The 13,971-nt window shown below is 41.5% G+C and overlaps 1 protein-coding gene across 3 annotated transcripts in view; it reads left to right on the forward strand.

Annotated features, from left to right (window-relative positions):
• The window catches only part of CDKAL1 (CDKAL1 threonylcarbamoyladenosine tRNA methylthiotransferase), a 626,106-nt gene that overhangs the window by 14,942 nt on the left and 597,193 nt on the right, over positions 1-13,971 (forward strand). For all 3 annotated transcript variants that reach the window (XM_032776978.2, XM_075062869.1, XM_032776979.2), the window contains exon 4: positions 2,113-2,225. In XM_032776978.2, coding sequence (XP_032632869.1) covers positions 2,113-2,225 — 113 coding nt within the window. The remainder of the gene's footprint in view (positions 1-2,112; positions 2,226-13,971) is intronic.

The raw sequence follows: 13,971 nt of genomic DNA on the forward strand, positions 1-13,971 counted from the left end.
ATGCCTGCCCTGACTGCTCTGCTCACTGTTTTGATTTCTGCTGCCCTGCAGGCATGTGCCCCTCCCTTTTTAAAGGTCCCAGAAGTATCTGACAGCTGAGCATGCTGCTCTGTTCTGGGAACAAGGAGCAAATCATTAACATGGAATGCTCCTGTTCTCCCCTGCACTAGGAACACAGTGGTAGGCAGACTTTTGCTGTGGGGAGTCGGGGGGCAGATTGATGTGCTGCTTTGACATTTATCAGCATGGAGCGCTCACAGAGCTGCTCAGAATGCTGCTCCCAGCAGTTGAGGAGGCTGTGGGAGAACTCAGAGGGAATCAGGAATCATAGGCAGGCAGGCAGAGTGGGCTGCTTCTGCCAGGAGGGGCTGCTGTGCGGAGCAGATCCGGGGGCTGGTGTGTGTGTGGGGGGGGGGCAGCATGCTGTCTCCCTCTTCCCCCCGCCCCTGCCACTAATCTCCTCTACCCCCCCCCCCCCCCCGTTTAGTTGAAAAGTGGCTGACAGTCTACTCGGATGCCCATGGAATGATGGGATTGAGAAACCTGCATCATGTGACACTGCAACTGCCCCATGAGGCTTTGCAAACCCTTTCCAAAGCATCCTGCAGCTGGCTGCACAGTAGGAAAGCTACCATGGTGCACTGCTGTCTGTATCGATACAAAACCTGCTAGTGTGGATGCACTCTGCCGACACAAGGAGCATAGTGTGGACATGCAACAGCAGTTTTAATTCAAATTGCATAACTTTTGCTGACAAAACTTTAGTATAGACAAGGCCCTACAAATTACAGGCATGATTCTTATCCTTTAGTCATTCTTGACTATTCAGTGTCTCTTAGGACTTGTCTACGTTTACAGTGCTGCAGTGGTGCAGCTGCAGTGCTTAGTGAAGACACCACCTATGGGAGAGCTTCCCCTAGAGGTGCTAACTATGTTGATGGGAGAAGCCCCCCCTCCTGAATGATATACAGTATTGCCTCAGATTTATGAACACCTTGGGAATGGCGGTTGTTTGTAACTCTGAAATGTTTATAGCTCTGAACAGAACTTTATAGTGGTTCTTTCAAAAATTTAAAACTGAACATTGACTTAATACAGCTCTGAAACTTTACTATGCAAAATAAAACTGCTGCTTTTAACCATCTTAATTTAAATGAAACCGGCACAGAAACAGTTTCCTTACCCGATAACTTTTTTTAAAACTTTTCCTTTATTTTTTTAGTAGTTTTTGTTTTAACACAGTACTGAACTGTATATGCTTTTTTATTTTTTTGTCTCTGCTTTCTGATTGCAAGCTTCCGGTTCCAAATGAGGTGTGTGGTTAACTGGTCAGTTTGTAACTCTGATGGTCTACTATAGTTATACCGATGTAAATTGGTAGTGTAAGCCAAGGTTTCAGATTTCTGTTCTAGTCTTCTAGTGGGCTCTTTTGTATCATGGCTGTACCTCTGCCAGAGGCTTTACTCTGGAGCAACCTTTTTTAGCCAAATTATAAATCTTCAAATAAGCTGGCATGTCATCTACTACAGTGGTACAAATCTGCCACAATAATACTTTTGTAGCTCAGAAAGCTTTGGGTACAGAGCTTTTCATCCCTGCATCACTGGTCAGTATCTGGTCTGGATTAGTAGTGACGTCTGATAAGTGGCCTTTGTGGAGTGAGTTGAAGGCACAAAGGTGAGGCAGCATGAGAAGCTTGAAATTTTGCTGTACCTATTTCATGGATAGATGACTTATTTTTAGTCCTGTCAGTCTGGTACTATGTATGAACATTGGGTTTGTTTTTAAAGATAGAGATTTCAACTTTTTTTTTAAAAGGTTTTTGATTCCATATAGCTACAGAGTATAGTCTTTTCTTTCCATATACCCTCTCTATTTTGAAGCGACCATTTCTTTCTTACCTTTCCTGCTCCCCCCTCCCCCCGTTAAAATACTGAATCTTCTCTTCCCTTTCCACCTCACTGAGGCTGGGTGGAGGGTTTACATGTGTGAGTCATTTAACATTCTAATATATAGGGACAAAAACCTCTTGTTCCTGAGTGCCTGAAATGACTTCATGTTTTATTTTGTTTTTATCTCTAACTTGCTTTTCTGATTCTGTTCACTCAACAGCATTATTCCTGGTGCACAAAAAATCTGGATACGCACATGGGGATGTTCTCATAATAATTCAGATGGAGAATATATGGCTGGACAGTTGGCTTCTTATGGATACAAAATTACAGGTAATGATCTCAGTCAAGCTACTTTCAGGTTTTTTGCTGATTTGTTTAAATATTTAGATTGAACCAGTCTACTCTTTTTAAATTAGATTTTACTACACCCCATTTAATCTCAGTATGTTAGCTGGCTTGTTTGGCATTAGTAAACTGTATTTGGAAGTCCATTCAGTGATGTGAGCCATATTTGTGGGCCTAATAGAATTGTAGGACAGCAGGGGACCGACCGGAAGAGGTCGTCTAGTCCAGTCCCCTACATCTGTTGAGACAATTCTGATCTGTTACGTCAGATTGCTTTTTGTAAGTGATAAGTCCTGCTAAAAGTTATTGAATTTAAGTTAAAATAGATTTTGGTACAGATCCAGTAGTTAATTTTTAAATCTCTATGTCTTGGGGATTTTTAAATCTCTACTTTAGTTAAAACCTGAACCAAATCTTATGTCAGTAAAATTCTGTGTTTTTCTTATATAACTACAAACAAATTCATTTTCTGTAGTCTGTCTATAAAAATGAGATTTTATATGACAGATTTTAACTTGAACTTTTAAACCTGCTTTTTGAGGATGGATTTTACAGTAAAAACACTAAAAAACGTTAACTGCCTGTTGAGTTATAGGAGACCTGCAGACTGCATATTATTTTTAATGCAACTGAGATTTAATTGGCCAAACAAAGTTTTGGTGTGCTCAGCAGCAATTGGGACACTAATGTGAAGCCTGTCTTTTTTTCTTTATGGGCTGGCAGATTCTGATCATGGTACAGAAGCAGCACACTTGTCCTTAGGGGCAAGAACACCATGTGTTATAAAATGGTGCTCCCTCCTGACAATTTAAGTATGGCATTGATAGGACCCAAAAGGAGAGTCCTGTTCCTGGGAAAAAGTGGTGATCATTAATGGGAAGAAAAGAGAGAGAGAAACTTTTTTCTATGACCAAACAAAACGGTAGTTCAGAAAGTGAATGGCTTCAGAACAGTTATGGTTGGCTTATAGATCTAACAGATAACAGCAAATTCTATGATAACGTGTGGGTTTGTTTTACTTCTAGTGGCTTCTGGTAGAGTAAGGTTGTGGTTTTTTTGTTTGTTTTTTTTATTATTTTTGTTAAGCAGAACCTAACCATTGGCCTAAACATAGGAAATGTACTGTCATTGGAACACATGGGTGAGGAGTGACCTGGAGGGAATGTCTTTTGTCACTTAACAACTTGTCTGTTAGACTTTGGAGCAGAGTTGACCGTCTTTGATAGGCACCGTGTCAAGCTCTTTATTTCTGGAGGGGTCACTGTTGTGATATGTAGGGATTGGGGCAGGATCCTCTGGTTTCCAAGGGATATAAGACCCTACCTACTCTTGCTTCCTTTCTGAACAGGACTGTTTTTAAAGTTCTTATCTGTTTGCCCTCCTCTCCTTTGCCACAAACAGGCAATATAACATGCCTAATACAGTGCTGAAAGAATCACTTAAGAAAACTGAAAATATCTGTAACATATTGAAATTAAAGCAATAGCTCTTAATAGAAGTTCAGAATGAAGGACATAATGCAAAATAATAGCTAATGAGTTAAATTTTCATAAACACAGTTCCCCAGGTGATTGCTTCAGCATATATCTGGATACTTTAAAGCATTTACGCCTAAGGTTAGGTGCTCAGATACTACAGTAATGTGTGATATAAAAACATATATAGAATAGACTAGGAGCATGTCTTCACGGATGTTAAATGATGCGTGAACTCTCCCCACTCTGCTTTAGGCTCTGCCTACACCCAGCTTTGAAACTGTTAGTGACTTAGCAAAGACTATTCAAACATAGTTCTAGTTAGGAAGATACTAATGTTTTCCCTACCTTTTGTAGAGTGAGACTTGTTTTGCAAAACTAAGTTAAATCTTGCTTACATAGGCTGTACAGTGTTTCCCATCTAATCAATGTGATTTATCTCGCAGAGCCTGGGTTGTTCATTTGTTGTCATGATCTGCACTCCAACGAAAGTATGTACAGTTTTGGGGAGAGATATTGGGCAGTAAGAGGTGTCCATTGTTATATTTTCTAGTGTACGTTGTATGGATTGGATTAAAGAATATATCTCAGACACAATATGTGCTTCATGTAGCACTAAGCTCTAACTAGCCATTGGAAATTGGTGCTAGCTGATTCCAGGGCCTACTCATAAAGGCAGATCTGGACAAAAATATTTTTAAATGTGCTCTAAAAGTGGCCACATTTAAAACATTTTTGGCAAAATGTATTTTTATCAAAATATGCGGTTTTGTGGAAGTTGGGAAGGTTTCTGGGGTCCAAGGTAGATTCTCTGGTCATTTCTGACCAGCGAAAGAGCGGGAGATGTGAAAACAGTCATTTTGAGACAACTTCATTTCATGGAAATGTTTAAAAGGGTGTGTGTAGTTAAGAACAAATGTCAAAACCTCAAAAGTTGTCGCAAAATGGAATTGTTCTGCCTGCCTGCTTGAGCACTCAAATGTATTTCTTATGAGCAAATTGCTGAGTAGAGGACCTGCTACAATAAATAACTTGCTTCTAGTTTCCTTGAGCTTTAACGTGGGTCAGACAGTCTGTATTCTCAAGATGCAATAATATGCTGTACTGAATTGTGGAATATATCACCTGTCCTGTTGTCAAGGCTGGCTCTAGGCACCAGTGAAGGAAGCAGGTGCTTGGGGTGGCCAATGGAAAGGGGCAGCACGTCCGGTAATTTGGCAGCGAGTCCCTCAGTTTCTGAGAGCGAATTGCTGCAGAAGAATGAAGCAACGCGATTGAGCTGCTGCCGAAGTGCCGCCAATCGGCCTCTCCCACCTCCCCGCTTCACTGCTTGGGACGGCAAAAAAGCTGGAGCCGGCCATGCTTATTGTAACCACCTGACCAGTCCTGTCATGCTAAAATTAGGGCAGATGGCAATTCTGCTACCTTGTATGCAGTAATTGAGTGCACTCTGTTGTTTGCTAGTTGATCATACTGTTTTTGTTTTAAAATTTTGTCAAATATTAAAAAGTCTGCAAATAAAAGTTTCTGAAATTTAACTCTGACTTTAAAACTGTCAGTTGATTCTTGGATTATATGTGAAATCATGAAATCAGCAAAATAAAAAATTGCCATAGAATTCATTGTAATCTTTTAAATTGCAAAACCCACTAAGAGTGACACATTGGAATACCACAGTAGTTTCATCATGGACAATGTTTAGCTGTCTGGAGGTAAGAGGTTATTTTTGGCACACAGTATGGTAATAAAATTGACAACTTTGCAAGAGAACATTTGGCTTTTACATATATCCCTGATTCAGGGTAAAAAAAAAAAAATTAGCTTTGTGGGGAAGTCCTAAGTATTTGCATTGGGATCTTAGTGGGCCCCATGACTGAGTGGCTCAAAAATAGCTCTGGTTAAATACAGTTAATTTATTAGACATGTGGGCTCTGGTTATGTGAGGGGCATGAAATTGAGTCAAGGTTGCCAATACATATTTGAAAGATAGCTGCTCCAGATGGCTTTAATTGTAAAAGTTTTTATTCTTTTGTGGTCATCCCTAGCAACCCGACTTCAAGGGAAGGTGAAGATACGTGAACCTACAGTGGGGAACGTCACTACAGTGCATTTGATGCCTTTGCTCATAGGGAGCATACCATGGGATTGCTTTCCAGTACAGAAAAAATGGAACTTAAATAATATAGGTCATTTCTCTGCTCGGTTTCCTTTGAAATAGATGGAGATTTCAAAGGAACAAGATTTTGTTCCCTCATCTCATTTTACTGTTTGTTATCAAGTCTCTGTTTCTGATGCCATTGGGGAATAACTGTATTTGCACTTTGTAATGGAAAGCGTAAATCCTGGTTATTTATGCTTGGGATATTGGTAGACTGAGTGGTAAACATTTTAAAAATGAAGTGGTAGAAATTCCTTTTTGCCTGAAGTGTTTCAGGCCCGAAGTGAATTTTTTAAAGAAGTTTGAAATGCCAAGATGCATTTGTCGTAAAGCCGTGAAGATGTAACTTGTGGGGCTATTTTGGGAAGCCAGGGCTTAAAGGCATTGTTTAAAACTTCTTTAACACTTAATACCTCCCTGAGAACTAGTGCATAGACTTTTTAGGTAATTATTTGTAGAGCTAGTTTTCAAGTTGAATTCGCAAACTGATGAGTTCTGCGCCTTTTTCTACAGTGATTGATGGAATTTGCATTAAACTTGTGTATAACTGAATGTCAGCAAATTTGAGGAAGAGACTGTTTTCTACAACTGTCCAATTATAGTATATACCATCCTTTGGCCCTACTGTTAGAGACATTTTCTGCCATCCTGGAGGAAAGTTCTAGACAGCCTTGTGTTAATGATTCCACTTAATGGAATTGCAGAGGTGATGGAGTAAAAGTGTCTTCCAGGAAGTGAAATTTGAGCACCCTCACTCCACCCTCAGTTTTTGCTTTTGCACGACAGAAGCAGATAATCTTAATTTCTGCCATCCCTCATCTCCAAAAAATCACGAGGAAAAAATGTTATAAAGAGGAAGAGAGAAAAGCCTCATAAGAATGACACATGCATATATTTGATGGCCCTCCACCCTTTTGTTTGCAGTAATGTAGGAGGCAACAGCTGTCTCAGACGATTTGTTCTGCTGCAGCTTCCTCACCACCAAGTTTTTGAGCCTAGCGGGCAAAGTGAGCTTTTAGCTACAGGCAATCCTCTTCTTACCTTCAGGGAAGAATTCATCATTTGCTCATTCTCAAGCTGGGACATATTCTTATTTACAATGGGAACTAGACAAGCTTTGGATTTTTATCATAGCTACTCCCTATATTCCTATGCCCAGTTTTTTTATTACATGACAAAAAAAATTGTTGCTTTTATAAATCAGGAGAATGTATTCCCTTGCTTTGGGTGAGTCTGCTTGGTGCTTAACAACTGCCTTTTTGAAGCCTCCCTTAACTGGACCTATATCTTTCTCTGTTCTGTATTACTTTCATAGTTGAAGTTTCTCAGACTTTGGAAGCAGGCCTGAGGGACTGAGAAATCTCACAAGCACATTCTCACTGATAGTTGGGTAATGCTTGTAAATCCAGACACGCACACCTGTTTGGGGTTAATTCTTTTTGAGTAGCAGAACTCAGTCACACTGATCCATACTCTAATGCTTGTGCACCACACTACATTCTGGCAGTGCTGGCATTTTCAGATTACCGTATAATGGCTTTTAAGTGACACATCGTTCACAGGTCAATCCATATTCTAAGCACCTTGCTTCCTCATCTGAAAGTTGTGCATGCAGTAGAGGATTAGGCCATTGGGACTGCACCAGTATGATCTGCTGAGGTGAAATGTCTATGACAGCTGTCCTCTTCTGCGTGGTGGTCTGCTCTTATCCATGCAGAGCATGCTAGTCAGTTGGGCATTGCAGTTGGGCCTGTCTCACAGTTCTCAGCATGGCACTCTTAAGCAGTGGTTTGGGAGTGATTTTGAAAAGCCTGTGGGAAAACAGGCTAGTTCCCATAACTCCCAGGCCATTGCTCAGGCATATCCTCAAAATGAAGGCCTGGGTTTTCTCAGACTGTTTTCACTTGGAGAGCCTGAAACTCAATCACCAAATGTTTTAAGGGATCCAAGAGAAATAAAGGAGTGTTCCTGAAATTTGTGCTATAACATGGTAACAGTTCCATTTGCGATGAAGTTCACAAGATGCCACTCGATGTTTAATATGCAGTTACAGATTAATGGAATGGAGTTCTTGAGACCTGCGGTGAGCAGCAGTAGCTATAGAACTTTTGAATCAGGAAGGACTCTTTTTATTAACTCTTTGGGGAACTGGCCCTGAAATTGCAGTGACGCAAGGGGAGGAGAGCTCTACTGTGAAGAAAGAGATGATTACACTTTACTCTGGAACTTGGCTAACCTGGATAGTTAGTGATAAGTTGTGTACCAGGTGGGTGTTAGAAGGAGTAAGTACTTTTGTGCATGGTAGTACAATGATTGTTTTAGGGGCTTGTGATCAAGGTAACAGGTGCAGGAGATGATCAAGAGTTTTAAACAGTTGGCCTTTCTGAGCTGTACTGAATCTATAGATGCAACCCATGCATCAGTTCTGTGCTCATATGATGAAGCGCATGAAGCAGACCTTAGTGGATAATTGTCTAGTTCCCAAATATTTACAAAACCTGGCAAAGTGTGTGTGCAATAACTTTTTTAGGAGCAAGTAAAAGTGACATTATTTTCCCACCCAACAACTCAATTTAATAGTGTAGTGTGTCTCCACGATAATTCTCCATGACTACTATGCAACAATGAGTATTCATATAAATCTGGAAACTTATTCAGTCAGCCCCCTGCAAAGCCAACCCAATCCATACACAAAACAATAAAAAGCCACACATCTTGTGTAAAGATTCCCCAGTTTCTGAAGATAGACTCCTCCTAAACTGTGTGTGTCTGCTGTCTCAAGAGTGAGAGACTTTTTCTTGAAGAGGTTGTGGGTTCCTGGCATGGCCTCTGTTGTCATCCTGGTTCTTGCCTAATTCCTTCATTTCTGACTAGTCCATGCTTGTGGAATTCATATCTTTGATTCCTCACTAGCCACGTGTCTTTGTGTTTGTACAGTAGTGCCACATAATATAATTTAAATTGGTAATATTTAAAAATATACTTTTCAAAATTGATATTTCATGTAACCCTCGTTTAAGTACTGGCAATTAGTAATTAAAAAAATCAAAATCTTATTTTACAAAGTAAAATTTTTAATCACATTGCAATTGGTTGTTGGGTGTAGTGTGCGGATTCTGGATGGCGTTGGTGGCCTATGATATAGAGGAGATCAGACTAGGTGATCTGGAGGTCCCTTCTGGTTTTGAATTATTAAGAGACATGTACTGTATCTCTGGCAGCCAACAGGTGGCAGTATTGGATAACTAATACGCGTGCGTGCGCGCACACACACAGTATTGTACAGTATCAGCTGTGTATGACGTGATCACCTTGGTTGCACAATTTAGTAGGGTCAGGTTTTAATCACTTAAAATTGGATTAGTTGAAAATTTTTATTCAAAATTTTCATGTTTGGTGTCAGAATAGTAACAATCTATATTTTTAATGTTTGAGTTTCTGGATGATCAAATTGAAAACGTATTTGCACAAAATTAATTTGCGCTTAATTTAAATGGACAGTAATAAATGTAGTTCCTCCATTTAGAAACCCTTCCCCACTTGATTTTTACTGATTTAGGTGGAAAATATGTTAATGTTTGGTTTGTTTTGGCTGTGGACATAGTTCTTTTATAACTAACTCTGCAGGCCGTTTTAATTATGAAAGGATTTGAAGTTTTTAAAAAGCTTTTAAATAGATGTGTGTGTGAAATGTTTTAACCATTTTAATAGTGTCTATAGTTGTAAAATATTTAAATTTTGTAGAAATTGCTGAAATGCAGCTACCTGGTGTGGTGGAAATTAACAGCTGGTTGGCAGTACACATTTACTTAGGACATGAGTGAAAGAACCAATATCTGAATATTGCAAAGGGAGGTGGTGTTTAGATAGAGGAAATAACTGTCTCAGTATTTTGGGTAGATTCTTTTTATTGCAGAAAGTAGCATAGGTTCTTGAGTTAGATAGTCAGGATCATGGTTTTGTGATTCACTCCAGTCAGTTCCATACATCAGGGGTTCTCAAACTTGATTGCACCACAATCCCTGTCTGAAAACAAAATTTACTACACAACCCTAGCAGGTGGGACCTGAGCCTGCCCAAGCCTGGCCAGCGAGGCGGAATGGAGGGGACTCCAAGGGCTTCAGCTCCTGGCATGGGGCCTGTAACCTGAGCCCCACCATCCATGGCTGAAGCTAAAGCCTGAGCCTCACTGCCCAGGACCAAAGCCCTTGGGGCTTCAGCTTCGGCACTGGGCCCCCGCAAATTGTGACCCACAGTTTGAGAACTGCCATACACCCATATTGGAGCTTTGGTTAAGTGCTGATTCCGAAAGAATGCTACCACCTACTGAATTACCAGCACCATTTCCCTCATCTTTTTGGGTTTTCCTTGGAGAGACCCCATCTAAGAACTGACTAGTCCTGATGCTGCTTAGCTTGTGAGGAATAAATACTGAAGTTAGGTCTTGGACAAATCCACTTTCTCTGGGACTGTTGGGCTTATCTTGCCTTTCAGCAGGTAGTTTTCATTTAAATAAAAAATCTATATACAGTAACTCCTCACTTAAAGTCGTCCCGGTCAACGTTGTTTCGTTGTTACGTTGCTGATCAATTAGAGAACATTTGTTTAAAGTTGCGCAATTCTCCCTTATAATGTTGTTTGGCAGCCACCTGCTTTGTCCGCTGCTTGCAGAAAGAGCAGTCCATTGCAGGTAGTTGGTGGGGGGTTGGAACCAGGGTGGACCGGCAGCCCCACTATCAGCTCCCGCTCCCCTAAGTTCCTTGTGCTGCAGCCGCCCAGCAGGCTAGCAATCGGCAGTTGAGCTGTCCCTCCCCCTACTACCATGTGCTGCTCCTGCCCTCTGCCTTGGAGCTGCTCCCAGAGACTCCTGGGGGGGGGTAAGGGAGGGGACTTGCTGTGGGGGGGGAAGGGAGGGGCTAATGTCATGGTGTCCCCCTCCCCCCTGCTCCTGCACCCCACTTACTCCTTCTCCATATAGAGCAGGGAGGGGACACAGAGAGAGAGCGCTTGGGGCAGCAGCTGCTGTCTCAACTTCCTGATCCACTTTTAAAAACAATGCACTTAAGAGTGGGTCAGCTTACTTAAAGGGGCAGTGTGCATTTCTCTCTCTCTGACACACACAAGATGTGTGTCTGTCTCTGTCTGCTATGCTGTATCCCCTCCCTCTTGTTCGTACTGCCTTGATGAGAGGCTACATTAACAACGTGTTAACCCTTGAGGGCTCAGCCGAGTGCTAGTTCATCATTTAGCAGCAAGGCGTTACCTGGGAAATATCCCACCCTCTTCCACCCTCTAACTTCACCACCTCAACCAAGCTTCACAATCATCATAGCTGTGAACAGTATTAAATTGTTTGTTTAAAACATATAATGTGTGTACATCTATATAATATATAGTTTTTTGTCTGATGAAAAAAATTTCCCTGGAACTTAATCCTCCCGTCCCCCCACATTTACATTAATTCTTATGGGGGAAATTGGATTCGCTTAACATTGTTTTGCTTAAAATCGCATTTTTCAGGAACATAACTACAATGTGAAGAGAACAGGAACTGATACAATGTTGTATTTTTGAATTTGTAGAAGACTGTTTGAAAGAGCAGAGAGGTGCATACTGTCCAAGGCCCTAGTGCAAACTTGGAACATTAAGCCACTCTGTAGCTGGAGGAGAAGGAACTCAAGTGGCAGCAGAGCCATTTTGAGTCAGCTATTCCAGCCATAGCTGGAATAAACTCCTGTGCTACTTGTATCCGCCCCCCTATGTTATGGAATGACCAGTGGATATGCAGTCCTTCCATAAGAGCATTGCTTTCTAGCAGGGACAAGCGCCCATTTTGAAAGCACAATAGAAATAGAAACCCACTTGTTCTGCTATGATAGCCTTCCACTGCTGCAGAGATAGGAACAGCATTTGCTCCAAAGAGATGTGAAATGTATTCATTTCACGGAGGTTTTTTTAACACCAAAGCTGTGTACCTGTGTGTGTCTGTCTGTCTGTCTGTCTGTGTCTCTCTCTCTCTCTTACCCATTGTAACTTACATAGCTGGAATGTTAAGGATGCTTCATCCATCTCCCTCCTAGTACCCCAAATTCAGTGCTCATTTCAGATACTGGTGGCAAGTAGCATAAATATTGTGGTTAGTGAATGACTGGACAACTTGTCAAATGGTGATTAAGGACTACAGTTGTCTCATCAAATACAGTCCATGTTCGTTTGGAGGCTTACCTAGTGATATGCCTCTGTGGAAAATGCACGTCTGTGAATCTTTTTAGCATTTATATGCTACCATTTGGAGCGATTATTAAATGTTACAGCTGAAGTGGAAGCTTCCACTTTAAGTGGAAGACACTAACATTTGTTTTGCATGTCAAAGCTCTGGCACTGAAATCTGCTTAGAGGGGGAAACTAAACAGCAACTTTGTCTTGGATGACTATAAATAGGTTTTGACATAATCCAGCCAAAACTGATTTGCTGTTGATTGGTAAAAATACAGGGGTGTATAGAGAAGTGATCTTCTTTGGCTTGCGGTTTAATTGAAGACAGATCACTTGGCTGTTGATTTTATTAGGAATTTTGGACCTTGAGCTTCATTGGTCAGACTTTAAGGGCAAAAGTGTGCATAAGGGCAAAAGTGTCCATACTGATTTCCTAATTGACTTTTGAAATGCTGCTGCTTGTTTATGGGCTGGCATTATTCTGTTTGTGTTCTTTGTTGGGGGTTGAAAAATCCATTTGCTTGTTCTGAATGTAGAGAGATTAAACTGTTAGTTTGTACCGAACTTAAGCTTCCAATTTTTTTTAAATAGAGCTTTTAGTCTTTCTGGTTGCAAAGATAAAGGGACCCTGCCATTTTTTTTTTTTTTAAAACTTCTAACTTAAAAATCTGATTTGAGACAGTCACCGTGATATGTCCTGAATATTTTACAATATTCCTTTACGTTCTTTATAAGAGTTTTATGGTCCTCTGTAGTTTAAAGGATCTTTTCCGTAAGGGAGAAACTGACTATACAGGGGAAAGCTTGAAACTCTCTTTACACAATGCTATCAAATGCAAAAAGAAAACAAAGTAGAAATCTAGGCAAATATTTCTGAACTAACTTCTTTCAGTTATAATTATTTTAGATGCTACTTATTAACTATGGAAGGTAAGCTGTATTCAGATAGAAATATATAAATTTGCAAGTTGACTTTGGACCTAAAAGTCAGTGTAAAAGTATTGTCTTCCTGAGTTGGCATACCCCTCCAGTGCTTGTGCTATTGTCTGCTCCTACTTTAACAAAGCAGAAGCAGGCTGAAATTAATAAGACCTGTGGCCAGTTTCACTTAAGTTATTTGTAGCCCTTGGTAGCAGGCTAAACCGTCACCAAGCATGTCAACTTGACAATACTCTTGCTGCCTAGGGAAGGTCTGAGGAGCAGAGGCAGAAAGTGGAGTTATTCGTGGGGGAAGAGGTCACCAATAGAGGAGGTTTGGAGGAGGGAGTTAAAATAGCAGAGCTCACTCTCCCTCTCAGTTGCTGGATGTAGGGGATGACTGAGCTTCACATCAGGATGTTGTACCTCACTAGTGCAGCCCCTCCATATTCATCTCATCTGCCTCTATCTACTGGGTGTAGTTCTGCTAGTGCAAGGGTGGGGAACCTTTTTTTCTGTCAAGGGTCATTGACTCACAGAAAAAAATCAGTCATGGGCCACACACAGCGCCCCGGAGGGAGGGGAGGAGGAAAGAGGCACAGAGGCTCATTCCCTTAAGCACTGGGCTGGGGCCAGAAAGGAGATGTTCAGGGTGTGGGAGGGGGTGAGGGCTCCATCTGGGGGTGCAGGCTCTGGGGTGGGGTTAAGGATGATGGGTTTGGGGTATAGAAGGGGGCTCCAGGTTTGGACCAAGGGCTTTGGAGTGCAGGAGCAGGCACAGGGTTGGGGGTGGGGAAGGGGGTTGGGTGCGGGCTCCGCACTGCTTCCGGAAGTGGCCACCGTGTCTGGCCCCTAGGTGGAGGGGCCAGAGGGCTCTGCATGGTTTGCACTGCCTGCGCCCATAGACATAACACCTGCAACTCCTATTGGTTGCAGTTTCCAGCCAATGGGAGCCACAGAGCTG

The sequence above is a fragment of the Chelonoidis abingdonii genome, chromosome 2 (assembly GCF_003597395.2).
Source record: "Chelonoidis abingdonii isolate Lonesome George chromosome 2, CheloAbing_2.0, whole genome shotgun sequence".
Taxonomy (NCBI): domain Eukaryota; kingdom Metazoa; phylum Chordata; order Testudines; family Testudinidae; genus Chelonoidis; species Chelonoidis abingdonii.